General features: G+C 45.4%; 1 protein-coding gene across 8 annotated transcripts; it reads left to right on the top strand.

The window, feature by feature from the left end:
• Positions 1-5,513: 5,513 nt before the first annotated feature.
• On the top strand, positions 5,514-19,380 carry LOC128789575 (uncharacterized). 8 transcript variants are annotated; one of them, XR_008431449.1, is made up of 4 exons: positions 5,514-5,567; positions 10,771-10,865; positions 13,098-16,486; positions 18,236-19,380. XR_008431449.1 is itself a non-coding variant. In XM_053945717.1 (4 exons), the coding sequence occupies exon 4, from the start codon at positions 13,419-13,421 to the stop codon at positions 15,486-15,488; it is 2,070 nt and encodes a 689-aa protein (XP_053801692.1). In that variant the 5' UTR covers positions 5,514-5,567; positions 10,771-10,865; positions 12,514-12,613; positions 13,098-13,418; the 3' UTR covers positions 15,489-19,380. The 8 variants fall into 8 exon arrangements, 7 of the variants coding, with proteins under 7 accessions (XP_053801692.1, XP_053801691.1, XP_053801689.1 ...); XM_053945717.1 differs by adding an exon at positions 12,514-12,613 and having other exon boundaries at positions 13,098-19,380; XM_053945716.1 differs by having other exon boundaries at positions 13,098-19,380.
• The last annotated feature ends 154 nt before the right edge of the window (positions 19,381-19,534 follow it).

The following is a 19,534-nucleotide window of genomic DNA, read 5'->3' on the forward strand; positions in this document are numbered from 1 at the left end:
TCCTCATCTTCTGAGGACCACTTTAATAATCTGTCTTTGGCTAGTTTGGCATAAAGAAATTTAACCTTTCCACTGAAATTCTCTATCCATTGTCTATAGTATTCCAAAAGTCCCAATAATTGCCTTACTTGTCTTTTTGTCCGGGGAGCCTGAAGTGAAAGTATTCCCTGGACTCTTTCAGGATCCAATTTTTTTTGTTCCCTTAGTTAATCTGTGTCCTAGATATTTCACCTCCTCTTCTACAAATTGTGATTTAGATTTGGATACTTTTAGTCCTCTTAGGCTAAGGAAATTTAGCAATTTTATACTTTCTTGCCTTACTGCTTCTTCTTCCTTTCCTGCAATTAATAAATCATCTACATATTGTATTAGAGTTGTCTCTTCCCCCAGTGTATAATCTCTTAGGATCTGTTCCAAGGCCTGTCCAAACAAATTAGGGGATTCAGTAAACCCTTGGGGGAGCACAGTCCATCTCAATTGCTGCTTCCTATGTATGTCTGGATCTTCCCATTCAAAAGCAAAATAATCTCTACAATTTTCTTTAAGGGGACAAGCCCAGAAAGCATCTTTCAAATCTATTACACTATACCATTGATTCTTGGGTCCCAATTGACTTAAAATTGTGTAGGGGTTGGCAACTATGGGAAATCTCTCAATAGTTCTCTTATTTATCTCCCTCAGATCATGTACCAACCTGTAGCTGCCATCCGGTTTCTTTACTGGTAAAATGGGGGTGTTAAAAGGGGACACACATGGTTCAAGCAATCCTTGCCTTAAGAGCCTGTCTATTTCTGGTTTCAATCCTCGTCTCCCTTCATTGGATAGAGGATACTGTTTGACCCTTATGGTAACCTCAGGGTTCCTAATGGTTACTTCAAACGGTTCAATTTCCAATCTTCCCACTGTGTCAGGGGTATACCAAACTTCAGGGTTTATCTTTGCTTTATCCACAGCTCATAAGGGGCACAATTTAACACTTAACCTATTTTCTATTATATCTACTCCAATTCCTAATTATACCATTAAATCTTGCCCCAAGAGATTATAGTCTGCTTCTGGAACTAGTAGGAATGAGCCCACCCCTACTTTAGAATGGGTTTCAAGAAAAACACCTTTTATTACAGGTACTCTAAAAGGTTCCCCTTTGGCCCCGACTACCTGTATTGTTTCAGATGATACTTTACACCCCCGGGAAAGGGTTTGGACAGTCGACCTTTCTGCCCTGGAGTCCACAAGGAACTCATACTCTTGTTGCTGGGGACCTAGTTTAACCTTTACCAGGGGCTCCGTTCTCTCCCATGTCCCTAGCAAATAAAGCCCCTGACACCCCTAGTCTTCATGAAACTGTTTTTCATCAGCCATCCTTTGATAACATTCCTGCTTCATATGCCCCTCCTCCCACAGTAAAAGCAGGTAATTCCTCTTTCCTCCTTCCTCCCATCAATCCCATCAGTCCGCCTTGGAATTCGCTTATTTCCCCGCACGGCTGTCCCCTTTTGTAAAGGGGAGGGGGCAGTTTTCTGTCCTTGAACTGCTGCTACCATCATCCTAACTTGCTTTTTATGAGTTTCATCCTCCCTCCTTACATAAACTTTTTGCGCCTCTCGCAGTAATTCATCCAATCCTCTTCCTTGCCAATCCTTCAATTTTTCTAGCTTCTTCCAAATGTCCACCCATGAGTTTGCTACAAACTGTGTTTTTAGCAGGGCCTCCCCCACTGGGGTATCAGGGTCCACTCCAGAGTATAACTGAAAGGTTTTTCTCAACCTTTCCAACCATTCTATGGGGTCTTCATCTTTTTTCTGCTGTTCACGAAAAGCCCTGTGAATATTCTGTCCTCGAGGGACAGCTCTTCTTATTCCCTGTATTATAATGTTCTGCAAATCTGCCATATGGGCTCTGTGTTGCGGATCCTGGTTGTTCCAGTCAGGGCGTTGCATGAGCCACTTGGTGTCTGCGAGGGGCCCTTGTTGATGTTCATCATCTCATATTCTCATCCCTACATCTCTAATCATCCTCTTTTCCTCCGAGGTAAATAATATACCTAAAATAGATTGCATCTCATCCCAAGTATAAACGTTTGGACACAGAAATTAGTCTAACCTTTCGGCAACTCCAAGGGGGTCCTCTAAGAGGTGTCCCATTTCCTTTTTGAACTCCCTCACATCTCCCAAGTTCAAGGGTACGGACACATATCCAACTCCTAAGATTTGGGCCGGTTGCCCCAGTTGTCCTGCATTAGGGTTAGGGACCATACCCATTCCTGCTTCTCGGAGTGGGAACAATCCCAATTCCTCCCACCTTTTCCTAGTCTGGCTTCTAGTTACCCACTGGTTATTCCCCTGGAGTTCAACATTCAACTCATCCCCCTCTGAGTCATCTTGTACCGGGGCAGAGGGTTCAGGATGTTGTGGTGAATGTGGAGGTAGGGGTGGGTAAAGGTTCCGGGGAGGAGAACGGGGTGGTGGAGGAGGTGGTGGAGGGGGAGGAGGTATGTAGGTTGGAGTGGTGGAATCGGGTAAGTCTGTATCCTCTTTCGATCTTTTCTTCTTCTCCCTAGTACTAAGTGCAAACAACTTAGTGCAAGTTTCCCCCACTATCTAAAGGGAGGCATACTCACTTTCCTCTAAGTTAAAGGGCTCTTTAGAATTCACATAAATATTTAAAGCCTGACATATCTAATCCTCAAATGAGCCAAACACTGGCCAATACAAATGGTCCCCTCTTATTTGTTTCCCTCCCCACACCTCCGTGCAGTAGTGCACCATTTTCACCTTGTCCTTTCCTTTCCTGGAGGGGAAGGCATCCCAATTTTTAATCATTAGTCCTAATGGGCTATCTGGAGGCATTTGGGGAAGCTTTACAGGGGTTCCCCCACCCGTGGGACCAGAGGGCTTGCTTTTCCTCTGTCCCATCTTCCGCAGTGCCTTCTTACACACACCTCCACGCTTCCCTCAATTCGTGGCCCACCCCGTCGCCGGGTGTGGGTCCCCACCCACGTCGTCTCACAGAGACGTCTCACTCATCACACTCCGGGATCCCAACCCCAATCGAGCAGACCCCGTTCCCTTTAAACGGAGCAACCTCAGTAGCCCCGAAGGACCACTGAAAGGTACTTACACAATCCTGTGTCTTCGCCCGGGACTTCGTGCACAAAGATTAAGGGGTTGCCGGCTATTCTTTGCTTGCCACCGGATTTGGGTTCGTCGGTAAGGGTCTCAGAGGGGAGCCTCCTGAGCGGGGCCCGCTGCCAAGGCAGCGAGGGCGCCTCCCCGTGAGGAGCTTCCAACGGATAGCCCTTATCCGAGTCACGGCACCAGATTGTTATAAACTGAGGCGAATAATTTGTTCAGCCTTTCGAGAGTCAGTCAGGAGTTTATCGGTTACAGCAAGCAAACAGCGCTGGGTGCAGCCGGGGAGTCAGCGCTCCGCCTACGGCTCACACCGCTTCCCCTTTCCCACAGTCTTTTATGCTCTTTTTCTTCCGTGTCCGTGGTATCTCTGGGTGTACTCTGCGCTTGCGCCCTCTATTGCTAGGGGGTCTTCTTCTACTCTCTGCTGGTCGTTTGAGGAAGGCTCCTCTCTTCCTCCTCGGTGAAAGTTCACGGCCCTGTAATGATCTTTTCTACATAAGGTTATATGTTATATGCGCCTAAGTTCTAGTTCCACAATCAGCTTAAGTAATCAACACACTAGCTAGTTTCTGTCTTGAGGTTTCTATCTTCCTGTTATCTACACAAGTCTTCTCCTTTATTTGAGTTTCCTTAATGATGAACAAAGAGTCCTTTCCAACTTATCACAACTATCACATTAGCACAGCCATACACTTCTGGGAGCCACTTTGGGAGAGGCTAGCTATGTGTTATAGGTAAAATGATCAAGCCGAATTAACAATTAATAAAATAAATTTTTATTTTGCGACGGAAATTCTGTCATAGATAGCCATGTGATAAATTGAGGCGAATAATTTGATTCAGCCTTTTTAAGGTCAATTAGAATTTTATTAATTACAGCAAGCAGTAGCAAGCAAAACAGCGCTGGGTGGGTAGGGGTCTCCAAGCCGCCTCTCCTGCAGTGTCCCACACTGCAGTGCCCCACACCCCACCCCCTTATTCAGTCTCTTTTATAGTTTCTTGGAGGTTTCTTCATTCGTGTCTCTTGCGATAGCGGTGGGCGTAGCTTGAGCATCCCCCTGCATCGTGTCTGCGTTGTGTCGAGGCAGGTGATCGCTGCTTTCACAATCGGCTCCGGACAGTGATGGGCGTACCCGGAGCACTCCTACGTTGTCTAGTCCGGTGGCCGTTGCCTGGTGGTCGCTGATTTCATAATCAGCTCCGGCCCTCCCCCGACATCCTTAGCCTGTGTCTGCAAAAAAAAGCTAAGAAAAGCTCCCTATATGGTGATTAATCATACTTGTGATCTTGCGGTTTTGCAATATGTCTATAGCCTTGCGGTTTGTAGCAGTTGCTTCTTTATTGTTTTTTTTTTTTAGTAAAACCCACAAGTTGCTGTTTCCCAACTTCACAGATGCTTCCCCTATCTCCTAACAAGCAAGCTAGTCCCTTATACTTTAATTTTATATTTCCTCCTTTAATATTCCAATTCTTTTGATGAACAAACAAGTTACCACAGTTTATCACAGCCACAATAAAAAAAAAACCCAAAATCAAAAACCCCTAAAACAAAACAAAAAAAACAACCAGTGCCGAGCCCGGGGATCGGCGCTGGGTGAACACAGGTCCGCCCTCTACAGCATCGGATCTATTCTGTTCACGGATGCTGTCTCAGTCCAGTCAGTTTTCATACAGTTTTTTCCGCCTGGGGCAGAGGTTCTCCTATTCTTCTTGTTGCTTCACGTATTCATGGGGTCTCTTTTTTTTTTTTTTCTGTGCTGGGCTGTACAAACGCCACTTCTGGGAAGCGATGAAGAAAGGGCCCATTTCGCACAGAGTCACGCTTTTTCTTTTGTAAATGAGGTCTTTCTCCTTGCTGCCAGCTGTGGTTTCGCAACCCTTCCTTGGCTGCGGCTTGTGGTTTAAAACTTTTAAGGACTTTTCGTACAGGCATCATTTATTACATACATATATTTTACATAAGCACGAATTATTCTATAACATATATTACATATATATTTTTCATCCAAAAAGTGAGGTGTTTTTGTGACACCAAAGCAGAACTCCTCGCCAGTTGCATGAAGTGAGCGCCTCAGGAAAAATGACCGGATGAATTTAAGACAGAGATATAACGTGGAGAATCAGTGAGTGCCAGCAGTTAGCAGAGGGAAGGGGCGAGAAAACACGCGAGCAGGAACAGGAGTATGCCTTTCAGATGAGATAAACTGCGAGCGCATGAATTTTGAAATTACTTATTTTTTTCCGTCGGCTGGCGCTGGATAGGCGGAAACTACATTTCCCGTGATGCCTTGGGGCGACGCAGGACAGCGCCAATCGGCGGGGCGGGGGGCGGGGCGTGGCCAATGGGGAGGCGGAAGAGGCTTGAATATTAAGGCGGCGGCTGTACTTGGCTGTTTTGCTGGCGGGGACTCGCACGGCCGGGAACTGTGTGCGGTACGTCCGGCCGGGTGGGGGCGGGTCCGGGAAGGGTTCGCGGAGCCTGCGGAGCCCTGGGCTAAGGCGGCCTGAGGAGCGGTGGTGTCTGTAAGGAGGTGAGGGTTGAGGTGCTGTGGAGTTAGAGGTGTGCGTGGCCGAGGTCCGTGGGGTCCGTGGAGAACTGCGGCGGTCTCAGGGGCTGTGAGATGCGCGGGGCTGAGGTTTGTGGGATCCGTGAGGGTTGCGCGCCTGTGGGGTCGGGGTGGGGGCTGAAGAGCGGCGGGCCGTGAGGGGCCCTCGGGGATCAGTGGAGTGTGTGGGGGGCTGTGAAGTTCGCAGAACTGATGGCTGCCGTGCCCGTGAGGAGCGCTCGGGAAGCCGTGAGGTGTGTAGCCCATGAGGGGCTGTGGGGGGTCTGTGGCATTCCTGTGGGGCTGAGGGGCTCTAAGTTGTGCGGTGTGCGGGACTGACAGCTGCGGGATTCGTGAGGCGCGCGGGGCTGAGGGGTACTCGGAGATCCGTGAGGGGCTGTAGTTTGTGAGGTGTGTGGGGCTGTGGGTGTCTCTGGGGGTCTGCGAGGTGCTGTGTGGGGTCTGTGAGGGGCTGTGGGGGTCCGTGAGGGACTGTGTCTGTGTGGGATCCGTGAGGGGCTTTAGGGTATGAGGTACTTGGCGCTGGCGGCTCTGGCGCTCTGAGACGTGTTTTTGTGCCCGGACAGCGCGGGGTGCCCGGTCCCGGCGTGGGGCGGTGCGTCCCGGGGAACCAACAGCCTCGCCTCCCTTCGGTGCCCGGGAGTCCCCGCCGCTGTGCCCCGCCGCCCCCCGGCAGGGCTCGAGGCTGGGCTGTGCCTCCCGCCTGCTGCAACCCGCTCGTCTAAGCGGTGAAGGACCAGAGGGTCCCGACTAAGCCTGGCTGAGGCTCCCCCTGGGCGGAGCACAGCCGTCGGCAGCCCCTGTGAGGAGAGTGAGGGGAGTCTCGGGGCAAGGAAAGGAGGAATCAGTGGGGAAGGAGATGGCTTAATCTTAGTGGTTTTTGCTGCTCATATGGCCTGCTTGCCGTTCTTCACTGTCACGATGGGCTTTTTTTCCCGTATATTTCCAGTAGTAGGGAATTAAGCCCCCAAGTCCCTCTAATAATTGGGTATTTAAGCAGTGTGTTTTAGCTGCACAGAAATTCGGGGTGAATGGGCTTAGAAAAGCTTTCTCTGTCAGGTTTCAGGTCACTACCTCGCCTTAGAGGTATCCATTTCTTTTTAAAGACAGGATTAAAGGAGAGGTGGTCATGTCCCAGGAGACAGCCACCCCCTCCTGACCAGGGAGATTGTGCAGCCCCTCAGGCAGGGACAGGTGATGTCCAGCCTGCAGAAAGAACTCAGTGCAGGACCTCAGAAATCTAGCAGGGTAAGGTGGCTGTAAATGGATGAGGAAAAAAGAGGAAGGTATATGTAAGCTGATGACTTCTAAACCCCAAAACAGAGGTGGTATCTTTCTCCTTTGCCTGTGGTTTGTGTCTATTGCAGATTAAGATATAGAATTATGAAATTGTTTGGGCTGGAGGGGACTTTACAGATCATCTGGTTTCACATTCCACTAGCCCAAGTTGCTCCAAGCCCCACGCAGCCTGGCTTTGGGCACTCCCAAGGAAGGATCAGCCAAGGTTTATATGGGCAACCTGTGCCAGGGCCTCAGCACCCTCCCAGGGAAGAATTTCTTCACAATATCTCATCCAAAGCCACCCTCCTTTGGCTTAAGGCCATTCCCCCTTGTCCTGTCTCTGCATGCCCTTGTGAATGGTTGCTGTCCTTCTAAAGAGTCCCTGGCCATGTGTACTCAATTCAAGTTTAGCAGGCTGATATTGCTCAAATAAGGTTCAAAAAACTCTGTGGAGTTTTAAAATCAAGAAAAGGAAATTCTTGCTAAGCAGAAGAATTGACAGAAATGTTTGGAGGGCGGAAAAGGAATGTAAGAGGCAAAACATGAGCCCTGGAAGGGGAGAGAAGCCAGGAATTAATTAAATCCATAAGGTAGAAGCGTAAGAGTTGAATTATTTTGGAAATACAAAGTGAAGGAAGAGCTTGCTGGCTGTCTTGTGCAAAGAAGGCATGTACAGCATTCTGCACATCTTGTTTTGAAGTGCTTGTGAGGAAAACAGAAGAGCGCAGATCAAAAGAATTCAAGTGCTTTATCAATGGAATATTTATCCTGGCAATAGGATGACAGAGAGTAGCTTCCAATGGCTTAAAGTAAACATCAAAAGGAACAGCTGTGCTACAGGTGTTTAGGCTGTTCTAGAGAAGTGATGGAAGGTCTTGTGTGAAGGGAATCAATCCTGTGAGATCAGGATTGATTCACAGGTGCTCAGATAAGCCCCAGTGTTGCCATGTTCTTTGTAGCTGAGAAAGGAAGAATAGCAAGTCACGAGATTGATGCCTGGATGTCCTAGGGTGACTTTATGGTGCTTGTGTCCCCAGTGGTCTGTTCTGTTGGTCACGTGGTGTGGAACAGAAGCTTTTCCAGACCATGTTAGAATGACAATGTAAAAGCAAAGCTTTCCTTGAAAGCCTTCAGGTACACAATATGGCAAAAAACAGTGCTCACAATTCAATCCTTCCAATTGATAGGATTGGGCAATTGGAATATCTGGCCATTATTGTCCAATGAGAGGAGCAGTTGGTTAGGTAATCTCCCCCCCTGTCTTCTGCCCTCCTCCCCTACCTTTATTATGCCAGTGATTACGTGGTGTAAAATAAAATGTCCTTGGAGAAGTAACAGGCAAGAGTTAGCAAAAGTTTAGGAATGTGCCAATAAGCGCCTGTTCACTGTGAGAAAGTGCTGGAAGTTACATTGAGGCATTTAACAGTGTACAGAATCACAAATACATGAAGAATACATAAAAGCTAAAAACTTCAGGCTTTGAGATGATGAAAGTATTTTCGTCTTCTCAATATGGACATTGTTATAAGTGAAGCTTGGTAAGGAAATCTTGAATGAGTGAGGGATGCAACCAGGCTAAAATTTAGGGAAACTCCAGGAACATTGTTTTCAGATAGAAAGCAGTTTGGTTAAATGAATGGAAAAGTTAACTAAATGATAGATTTAATATAGCTGAGAAGAGTGAGGAAGAAGTATTAATATAAAATTTCTTTTGCCCGTCTCTTTATGCTGCTTAAAACATTCATTCTGGTCTCTGGATGCTTCCATATTTCTTTTAATGTCTGCCCTTAGAGTAGTCTCTGCTCCCCTCTTAATGAAATTTCTTAGATTTACTGGAATAAAATATCCTGTTTCTGGCAGAAGAGAGAAGGATGTTTAATTCTGCCCCACTGAAGGGCAGTTCAAGAATAACCTTTGGTGAATGCTCTGACATATTAAAACCTGCACAGGGAAGAAGGGGTTTCCCTTTCTGCTGGTTTCAAGATGCCTCAGGAAGCAGTTTGGGAAATGATGGAAAAGAGGATTGAGTTGGTGAAGTATTCCCAGCAGGTAACTTTTTTTGTGCTGAAGAGTCTCAGGGAATTGAAATAGGCAGATGAGAGTAGTGTGTTTTCAGACTAAATTCTACCTCTTCTCTTTACTACTGGACTTCTGTGGGGGGACAGCTGAGCAGTAGAGCAAAAAGTACTACACAGTCAATGAATGGTGTGGACATCTTGCACCTGGTGGGCCTGAAGCCCTGGGAACAGCAAACAGAATGTAAAGGAGAAACCAGAAAGAATGTTGTGCTTTGTCTAAAGCAAATCATGCAAGTCTGGTTGAGCAGTGTTACCAGGAAACATAAATATTGTGGTTATTGCTTTGGCAGTGGAAAATTCTACCTGAAGCTGTAGGAGCTTATAAACTGAGCTGTAGAAACAATAAATTGGCTTCTTGCTTGCACCAAGCAAAGTCCCATCTCTCAATCGCCCTCAGACCTTGGAAGCTGTTGTGATAAATGGATATGGTTCGTGCTAACTGAATTGTTACTATATCAATATTTTAGAAAATAATTGTTATGAAATAAAAAAGTATATGTGATTAGTGTTACAAAGCAGATGGGTCCCTTTGTAGATGTTACGTGTAGAAAACAGGATACAGGATGTAGTACTGAGATAAGCAAGATCCCAAAACAGAATTGGCCTTGAGACAATCCAAGTTGGGACGATTCCAGAAAACAGAATCGGCCTTGGAATGAGCAAAGCTGGGACGATTCCAGGTATGGAATCCAAGTTGTGGTTTTATCTATGAAATAATAAGGCTTATTTGGAACATAATGCTTACTTACATAACACAAAGCTTAGTGCACGTACAACCTGTAAAGGTTATTCAGAGGGCAGCGAGGAAGACTGCGAGTCTTCCTCTGAAAAGACCACCGAAAAGCCAGGAGACTCCTTAGCAACCAGTGGAGCATGCACTATGCAAAATAGTGACATAGACTCCAAGAATCGAAAACAGAAGGAGATTTACAGAAAAATGTTGATGAATCTGTGTTAGCAAACAGTATATAAGTTGTGTTTGGATTACTTTGTTTCGTATGTGAGGCATGGTGAGAAGCCCTCCCCGTACCCTGGTCAGTTTTGCTTATGCTTTATATGAACCGTAATCATACTTAATTAATCACTGCCAATTTTTTTTTATATGCGTCATTATATTTAATATACTTGATTGTATTCATTTATATAAAATTGCTGTTCAATTAAAATTGCTGCTAAATTAAATATTGTTGTTTATTAATTAGACATACAGAACTTCATTCTTAACACTGTTAAGGGATTTTTGTGATGCTGCAGTGGTCTCTGATGGGAAAAATGAAAAAAAAACCAAACTACAATTCTGGAGGCTGTTGGTGGATAGGGAATTACTATTATCATAGAATTGGGACAATCTTGGCTGTCAAATGAGAACTGTGGCATCTGTGGAAAATGAGGAATACCCAGCCTGGCCAGGATAATGTGTATATATCTCCCTCAATATGTACAAAACATTCCCTCAGAATAAGAGGAACTGGGGCTGGTGAGGACGTGCAGGAGGAGTGTGCCTCGCCTTTTAGTTGCCAGTGTTCAGCTGGTGGGCTGTGACTGTGTCATTAGGGAATTCATCTTGGAAAAGTCTCCATCAAGTTTAGTTTTCTCTAAAAGAAAACCTCCAAATGAGCAGAAGATGAGGAAAAGGGAGATGCAGAATGCAGAGGGATGTGGAGAGTGAAAAGAATCACTGTGTTGTTAATGTTGCGTTTCCTTCCGCAGCGTCCTCGCAGCACTGTGAGCTCTGGTTCGGAAGTGCCCCACCCACTGCCCAGTTTCACCCCCTATGTGGACGAGTCAGCTCAGCCACAAATGATGTGAGTCTTGAGTTGGAGCTGGGGGGTTTGCATTTGGAATTCTCAAAGCTGCTTCCTAAAACTGGGACTTGTTTTGCTGAGTACTTAAGCCTGTCGAGCTAGAAGAATTGAAAAATCTGTCAGCCTGGAAGCAATTAGTGCTGCAGCTTGAAGACAGAGGCTTCAGCAGAGGTTGCATAAGGCCATGGGAAGTGTTCAGTGCTGCTCATGGTGTGGGAGCCTATATCATATTCATATATGCTAATGATTTTAATAGCTTAACTCAGTGTGTCTACACAAAACCACAAGCTACCTGTCTTAGGGTGCTGTTTGCTGTGAAAGAGCCCCAAATGGAGGCAGCAAATGTGGCTGGTTTTTTTTCTGTCTTGGGAACTCTGTGCTCAGCATTTCTGGAGTTTTATTCTGAACTAAGCTATCAGAGTTGCCATGCCAACAGTGTTGCTTAGGTTGTGGAGGAGTGAGTGTGCTGCTTGTACAGTGCTCCCTGAAATGCTGATAAATCCCAGGAGATGGGGTGGTTTAGTTAGAGCAGAGGAAAACACATTCTTTTGCAAGGTTGCTTGCTTTTTCTGTGGCTAACGATGGGCAGGGAATAGACAGGCTCCTTCTGAGAGAGGAGTGGAAAAGACTGTTTGGTATTGGTGACAGTTCCCAGAGGTCTGAATTGCATGGAACCAAGGGATGCTGAGAGGTGGTGAGCAAGCAGGGATTGTGTGTGGACTGCAGAATGGCTCTGCCTGTGGCATTGTTTAGTTGAGAAATATGTAAAATCTGCATTCCAGTTTAAAGTGTAAGACTGTTTCTTTCTTGTGCAAGTCGGTGATGCCACATCAGAGGGTAAAATCTCTTGGCCTGCCCATTTTTCTGGGATGAAGATTTGTTACTTACGGAAGTCAGGAGCTTTTCATAGCAGGGAGAGGGACGGAGTGGGTGGAACTGAGCACCAGGCTAAGTTAGCTCTAAGTGACTTAGGCAGAGACTTGGTATGTAGGTTTAGGTACTGTAGTTGAAATCTTAAAAGTTCATTTTTTTCCGTGTCTTGGAATCTATTTCCTCATGGTACCATGGATGCCTGCTTTGAACAGAACTTTTAAGACAGAGTATTAACTATTTGAAGTAATGTTGGTTATGCAATTTTGGAAGAACTGTGGATACTATAGAGCCTCTTGGTTTTTTTTACAGATATAGGTCTGATTCCCCCACTGGCTGCTGTTCCATTTTTCTCTATATTTGATGAATCCTCTACTTTGACAAATAAGAATATAAGGTAGAATTATTCAAGGCCTGGATTTCAAGAGGAAGGAAAACGGAAGCATCAAACCCTTCCTGTAGCAGCTGAAATAACTGATAACTGCAGGGATGTGTGGGGGTGTGTGTTTTGTTTTGTTTATATTGGTAAATTTTATTTAATGACTCATAGAGTCCATGATGAGGAAATACTCTTCTGTTTTTCATCTTCAACCTGCAACTGTTTAAGCTGCTCTATAAACTTGCTTCATGCTGGAGAGCTGTATTTATTGCTTACTGCTAGTTCTGCAGTAGAAATTGGTTGATTGAAGTGATCAGTAGACTTAAACTCTTGAGAGGAATTTGTTGGAGATGGGAAGCTGTTCTAATAAATATGTAACTGACTGTAACTTCTTCTTAGTTGTTCAGCAGATCGTAGTCAGAAAAGTGCCCGTCAGCCTCTCTCTGTTCTTAATCCTGTGGATTCTCTGAGTGCCAAGGAAAGTGCAGCAGCAGCCTGTGTAAGGAAACACTTCAGCCCCTGGCAGATTTCCTGCCCAGGAGAGACCAAGGCAGCCTGTGCTGCTGTCAGAGTCAGCTTGGCTGGACTGGCAGCACGTGTGAAACACAAGGATTCTAAACTGCTGGCTGGCATGGCAGTAATGGAAGGGGGTGATGATGAGATGAGACTGGAAATATCATGTTGTGGCTGTGGCTGCCTTGTCCCAGGAGGTGTTCCAGGCCAGGCTGGATGTGGCTTGGAGCAACCTGGTCTAGTGGAAGGTGTCCCTGCCCATGGCAAGGAGGTGGAAGTCGGTGGTCTTTAAGGTCCCTTTCAAGCCGGTGCATTCTGGGATTGTGTGCTAAGTAGAATTCATGAAGGCTGAATGTCCTTTTCATGTTGGAAGGTGGTGGAGTGGAAGAAGGGGAAATGTTCAGCTTTTAAATAAAAAAAAATGGTCATAAAATCTGCAGGCTTTCACTGTCTCTTCTGTTTTTTTCCAGGATGAGCTGAATGGAATTGAACGTTTGAGTGAGGATGCAATTGTGACAGGCTCCTACAAGAACAAGACCCTTTGTGCCAACCCAGAGGACACGTGTGACTTTAACAGGGCTGCCCACCTGGCCTCAACGCCCTTTCACGGGGTGGTAGCTCAGAGAGTCCCAGCTCCTGCTTTCTCTCAGAGTGAACTGAAGGAAGATAGTCCAGAATCCAAGAGTGCACTTGTGAATCAGGAGACTCCGGTGTGTGAAGGAGTATATTCTGAAGCATGGAGAGTTGCAAAGGTCTGGAATTACAATTAAGAAGGTGGGCCGCTGGGGACAATGGGATCTCAAGTGTCAACCAAAGAAAAAGCTCAAGTGTCAACCGAAGAAAAAGCTATAGTGAGTGTATGGACCCTTATGTTGGTCCAACGAGGGATAAAATGTGATAAAAAGGCACTCCGTACTTTATTGCAGTGGTGTAGGAACCATGGGGTAGATGCCACCATAGAAGCTGCATTTATTATTAAAAACTGGGAACGGGCTGGTGAATTGATTTTTGATTCAGCCTCTCGTGGTGATGAGACTGCTAAAAATATTATGACTTCCTGGAGGCTGGTGCTGGATACCTTGAAACTGCTGAAACCTGAGCAAAATGCAAAAGCAGCAGCTGAGGCACCACCGGCACCATGTGCCAAGACACCCGGTGATAGTGGAGCTCAAAAGGGAGCGGTTGGGAGAGTAGGTGCCACATCGAGTTCGCAGGTGGAAAGGACGGGCGAGAAACTAGAAGGGAAGCAGCCGTCATCCGTGCCTCCTATCCCTGCAACTCCGCCTGTGCCATGTACACCTACACCCCCGTGTCCTGCACCCCTGGTTACCACAAACCCATTCTCTCCTCCTCTGCCTATGGATGACTGGAGTGATGATAAACTTCTGCTGACAGCCCCGCCAGTGCTTGATAGGCCCAATCACAACCTCAGCATGGAAACAGGAGCCGGGAGCCAAGCGGTGCTCGGTGCTGAGAGTTCCACCAGGGAGCTGCCAGCACTCGGAGTGGCAGGACACTGCATCCCACCGTGTCCACAGCCAAAGCCTGAGAAGCCCAAGGAAGCCCCTCCATTAACAGATTTGTGGGATCCTAAAAGGCGAAGCCCAAGTTGTCGCCCCCCTGCTGACCCTCAGGAGGATGTTTTTACCATGCAACCAGTGTCAGCTGCTATCTCAGGATATGATCGAGTTAGGTCTTGGCAGCATTTTAAATTGGAGGCATTTGCTAGTGGGGATCTCGAAATCGCTGAACGACTTTCTGTACCAATGCCCCGTCTGTTCTTGGGTGGCCAAGAGCCTGTGTGTGGGATGACTGGGGCTACTATCTCAGCATACAATCCAGTTAGTTTTTGGCAACAGATGAAATCAATGGCAGTTGCTAGTGGAGATTACGAAGTTGCTGAACTAATTTCTTTACCTGCATCGCCACTGTTCTCAAGTGGCCAAGAGCTGCAAAACAATGGGACTGCACCCTACATACGTGTCGCCTTTAAAATTCTCTCCCAGCTACGCCAACTAGCCACCCAACATGGACTGGGCTCTCCAGTCGTAGCAAGGATGTTACGGCTTCTAGCTGAAGGTGAAATGACACCCTTTGATATCAAGCAAATAGCGAGGTTGCTCTGTAACCCGATGCAATACCTAATGTTTGAGTCCACCTGGGAGCAATATGCGGAAAAGCAAGGGCTGCGTAATTTAGCGCTGCCGAAGCAAGATCCATGCTTTGGGGCAGGGGTCCCTCAACTTCTGGGATTGCCTCCCGTAAATAACCCACAGTTGCAAGCACGCCTAAATCCTTTGATATTGGCGCAGGCAACAGATTTAGGAATGCAGGCCCTGATGGAAGTGGGAAACATGGCATTGGCAACACCAACTCAGAGTTTTGCAAAAATTAAGCAGGGCCCCAAAGAGCCTTATATGCAATTTATAGAACGATTAAAAGATGCAATGGAAAAGCAAATAGTAAATAACGATGCAAAAAATCTGTTGATACTGTCATTGGCACGAGACAATGCAAATGAAGACTGCAAGAAAGCTATAGACCTATTACAAAGAAAAAATCCATCCTTAGATGAAATGATTGATGCATGTGCTGAAGTTGGAACTGTATCCTATAAAATGTTTGCTGATTTGTTAGGTGATTCCTTGGCAGCTACTCTAAGGTCATACCAATGCTATGGATGTGGGCAACTAGGCCACAGGAAAGCAAATTGTCCCCATAGGTCCAACTCATTGGGAACATGCCAGAAACGGAGACCTGTGCCTGTAGTGGGAAACTGTTACCGATGTGGAAAACGCGGTCATTTTGCCAAGCAATGCAAGTCTAAATTCCACGCTAATGGACAGCCTCTTAGTGGATAGGGAAACAGGAACAAGAGCGCCTAGGGGAAGAGCTTGCAGACACAAGCACCTTCCCGTTCTTCAGTGCAGGCCTATGTGACCGGCTCACAGGGAAAACAAGAGGATCAGCTGTCATGGATGTTTCTATCACTGACATTATAACTTAGAGACTCATTAAAGGTATATAAAATCCCCCTCAAGGCCCATGGGCCTACTGGGAAAGGATTAAGTACATTACTATTAGGATGATCAAGTGCAACGTTAAAGGGTATTTTTGTCCACCCTGGAGTTAGAGATGCAGACTATACTGGACAAATATGTGCTATGGTATCAACACCTACTCCTCCTGTACCTATTCCAGCTAAAAGTTGTATTGTTCAACTTGTACTTTGTTCAAGTCTTGTGTTCCCAAAACAGACTCAAAGCTGCGAGAAAACTGAGACTTTGGCTTGATGGGGGAACCTAAAGTATACTGGACTTAGGTTGTATCTGATCGAAGACCAAACGTGGTTTGTACTCTTACAATGCCTCAGGCAAATCCATCCCACATCAAGGTTAGTGGGATGATAAATACTGGAGCAGATGTTACTATCATATCTGCTAACACATGGCCTCAGTCATGGCCCACCACAGCTGTAGGATCTGTTATTGCTGGCCTTGGAGGTACCACACAAAGTTACTTGAGTAGTAAGCCTGTGTTAAAAATCCAGAAGAACAGACATCCACGACCCATCCCTGTGTTACTGCTGTGCCACTCACCTATGGGGAAGGGATGTCTTGTCAGCATGGGGATGGGAACAGATTTTTAACAGGGGCCACTGTGCTGAAGGGTATAAAGCATCCTACGTTAGCCTTAAAATGACTCACTGAATGACCTGTATGGGTTGATCAGTGGCCCCTTGAAAAAGAAAATCTGAATTCTCTTTAATTGTTGGTTAAAAAACAATTAAATCAAGGACATATTGAGCCATCAGCAAGTCCATGGAACACCCCTGTGTTCGTTATTAAAAAGAAATCAGGTAAATGGAAGTTACTCTATGACTTAAGAAAAATTAATACAGTTATGGAAATATGGGTTCTTTACAGCCTGGAATGCCATCTCCTACTATGATACCTGCTAGTTGGTACATTTTGATTGTCAATTTAAAAGACTGTTTCTTTACCATTCCTTTACATCCTGATGATATCCCAAAGTTTGTATTTACAGTGCTCTCTGTCAATCATGCAGCAAAGAAGGCTTTTTACAGATTCAGCCAAAATTGATGCAAGCACTGCAAGAGTTTGGGTTGCAAATTGCACCTGAAGAGGTGCAACAACAACCCCCATGGAAATACTTAGGAGTTAAAATGTTAGACTAAACAATACAGCTACAAACAATTCAATTTTCAACCAAGACCCAACATTAAATGATGCACAAAAACTTCTAGGTATCATCAACTGGGTATGACCCTATTTAGGGTTAACTACCCCACATTTATAATCCTTGTTTAATATTCTTAAAGGTGACCCTGAGTTAACTTTCCCAAGTGTTGTGGTTTAACATAGCTTGTTTTTTAGTTAAAACCTGTTTTGCCCTCCTCCTAATCCTTATCTTGCAACAGAAAATGAGTAAATAATTCTAGTGGGTGCACTGGCATTTGGCCAGTGCTAGACCCACTACATTAATTGGTGTGTTGGCTGGAAAACCGGGATTGGCAAACCAAAACCATTACACTTAATTGGTGTTTCTGCCCGGTTACCGAAACCACTACATCTTTTGGTGGAGAATGGATGCAATTGGTGAAAGCTATGAGATAATGATTAATTAGGAGAAATAAAGGGCAAAGCAAGTATTAAGTCATAAGTTTAAATAGAATGATAGTGGAAAATTTATATTGTAATTTTAGTGAAAGGTCTAGGGGTGGAGAATTTAGTGTAAGAATTTATTTCCTTCTGTTTAATTTAGTAGTTTTTATTGTTATAAGTAGAAGTTGCATATTGAATGTAATTTTGATACTTTTTAAAAGTTTATTCACAGAGACAAGGGGTGAAGAATGTCATGGTTTAACATAGCTTGGTTTTTAGGTAAAGAGAAAATCCATCAGTTATGGAAGTGATTTTCTGTGAGGACTGCTAACAGCTTTCTCTGGACCCAACAGAACCAATCAGCTGGCTAGTTTCGAATATTGACACCTTGTTAAACCACTTGAGGTAGCTGAACACACCTCTGTGAAATCACATTTTAAAATGAATAAAAGCTCTCTTGCTTCTGGCTTTTGAACAGGTAACTGGACACTGGCCAGGCCAGGCTGCATTCCACCACATGGCCCACATGACCTGCTAGGGCTGGGCTGGGCCCTGCTCTGCTGCAGCGCTGGCCACACTGTTAAATCTGATGGCCCTGCCTATATCTCGCAGAAAACTCATCAATTCTTGCAATTATGGGACATGTTGCATCTCACTGGCATTCCTCATTACCCTACAGGCCAAGCCATTGTCGAGCGTGCCCACAGCCCTCTGAAGTGCATTCTTGAAAAACAAAAAAGGGACAGTGTCTGGTGAAACCCCTCGAAGTAGGGTGGCCAAAGCTCTGTATACACTGAATCACCTTATAATATTGCCAAACTCTGAAAACCCTATTATTTTAAATAATTTTTTGTCATTGCAGTCCTCTAGTGATGTCCAGTTGCCGAAGCCTAAGGTATGGGTATGGGACCTCATTACCAGCAAGTGGGAAGGTCCCTGGGACCTTGTCACCTGGGGGCATGTTTATGCTTGTGTTTCTACAGGTGCCGGTATTCGATGGGTACCTGCCCAGTGTGTGCACCTTGCTCTACCTCTGCTCTGGATCACAACCAGCAATGCCTCTCTGACGGCCCCTCAGCTGATGGCTGTGGAACAGTAACAATGTTTGGGTATGGTTGCTCCATGCATTGAATCAGATGCGATTTTGCGCATCTGTGGCACAACCAGAACAACCTTTTCACGCCTGCTTAGTGGGGGTATCCTTGAATGGCACACAAAGTATACAAGTAACACAAAATGTTGTCAAAATGCGATGCTCTTCCAAGAACAATTGTAATGCTAAAACCCCCTGTATGGAACTATGGGATGTTTCGGATGACAATTTCCCTGTTGCTTTACTTGAACCCCAAGAGTTAGACATTTTAGGGACATTATCAGCAGAAGGATGTGTAATTACACACTGCAGCATGATATGTGAGACAGAATTGGAACAATAAAGCAAAATGTTACCCCTGATAGTTTCTGGATCAAATAATTGGCTTGCTTTGTAGCAAAAAGGGTAAATGAAGCTTCCTTAATTTTGAGTGCTTTGGCTATAGATGTAGATAGCATGCAGCATGCTATTGATTTTTCTTTTGTTAGCTCACGGACATAGTTGTGAAGAGTTTGATGGCATGTGTTATATGGAGGATTTTCTGGGATAGATCACTGGCTGGAAGGGTTAAGTTTATCAATCTAGGTGAAGAGCCTCATTCCAACTGGGCTTATAATTTTTTGTATTGCCATAATTGTTTTGCTCATTGTGTCGTTTTTGTTATTGTGTCTGCAAAAGGCCTGGCAGAGCATGATAAAGACAGTCTTTGTAGTTGAAAAACAAAAAGGGGGAACTATGATGGCTAACAGCTGGCCTGAAGGCCTCACAGACACAAGTAACCTTGACCTTGACTTGATCAGCCTGTACCTGTGAGAAAAGGAGGTAAAAATCTTTAAGGAAGAAAGCACTGGAAAGTGGAAGGACTTAACTGCAAGAACTCGATGCTGGCCAGTCTCTGGGGAGCGTGTATGGGGGCAGCTATTGGCCACTGAACTGGGTGGCAACAAGTCACCAGCCAATTGTGAACAACACACTGCTTTTCAAAACCATATAAATATGAGCTGTGAACAATAAAGATTGCTATTGATGCTTGAACCTTGGAGTGTCGTGTCCATCTCTACTACAACACAAAAGGATATGGGAAGTGTTCAGTACTGCTCATGGTGTGGGAGCCTATATCATATTCATATATGCTAATGATTTTAATAGCTTAACTCAGTGTGTTTACACAAAACCACAAGCGACCTGT

Source organism: Vidua chalybeata, chromosome 6 (assembly GCF_026979565.1).
Source record: "Vidua chalybeata isolate OUT-0048 chromosome 6, bVidCha1 merged haplotype, whole genome shotgun sequence".
Lineage (NCBI taxonomy): Eukaryota > Metazoa > Chordata > Aves > Passeriformes > Viduidae > Vidua > Vidua chalybeata.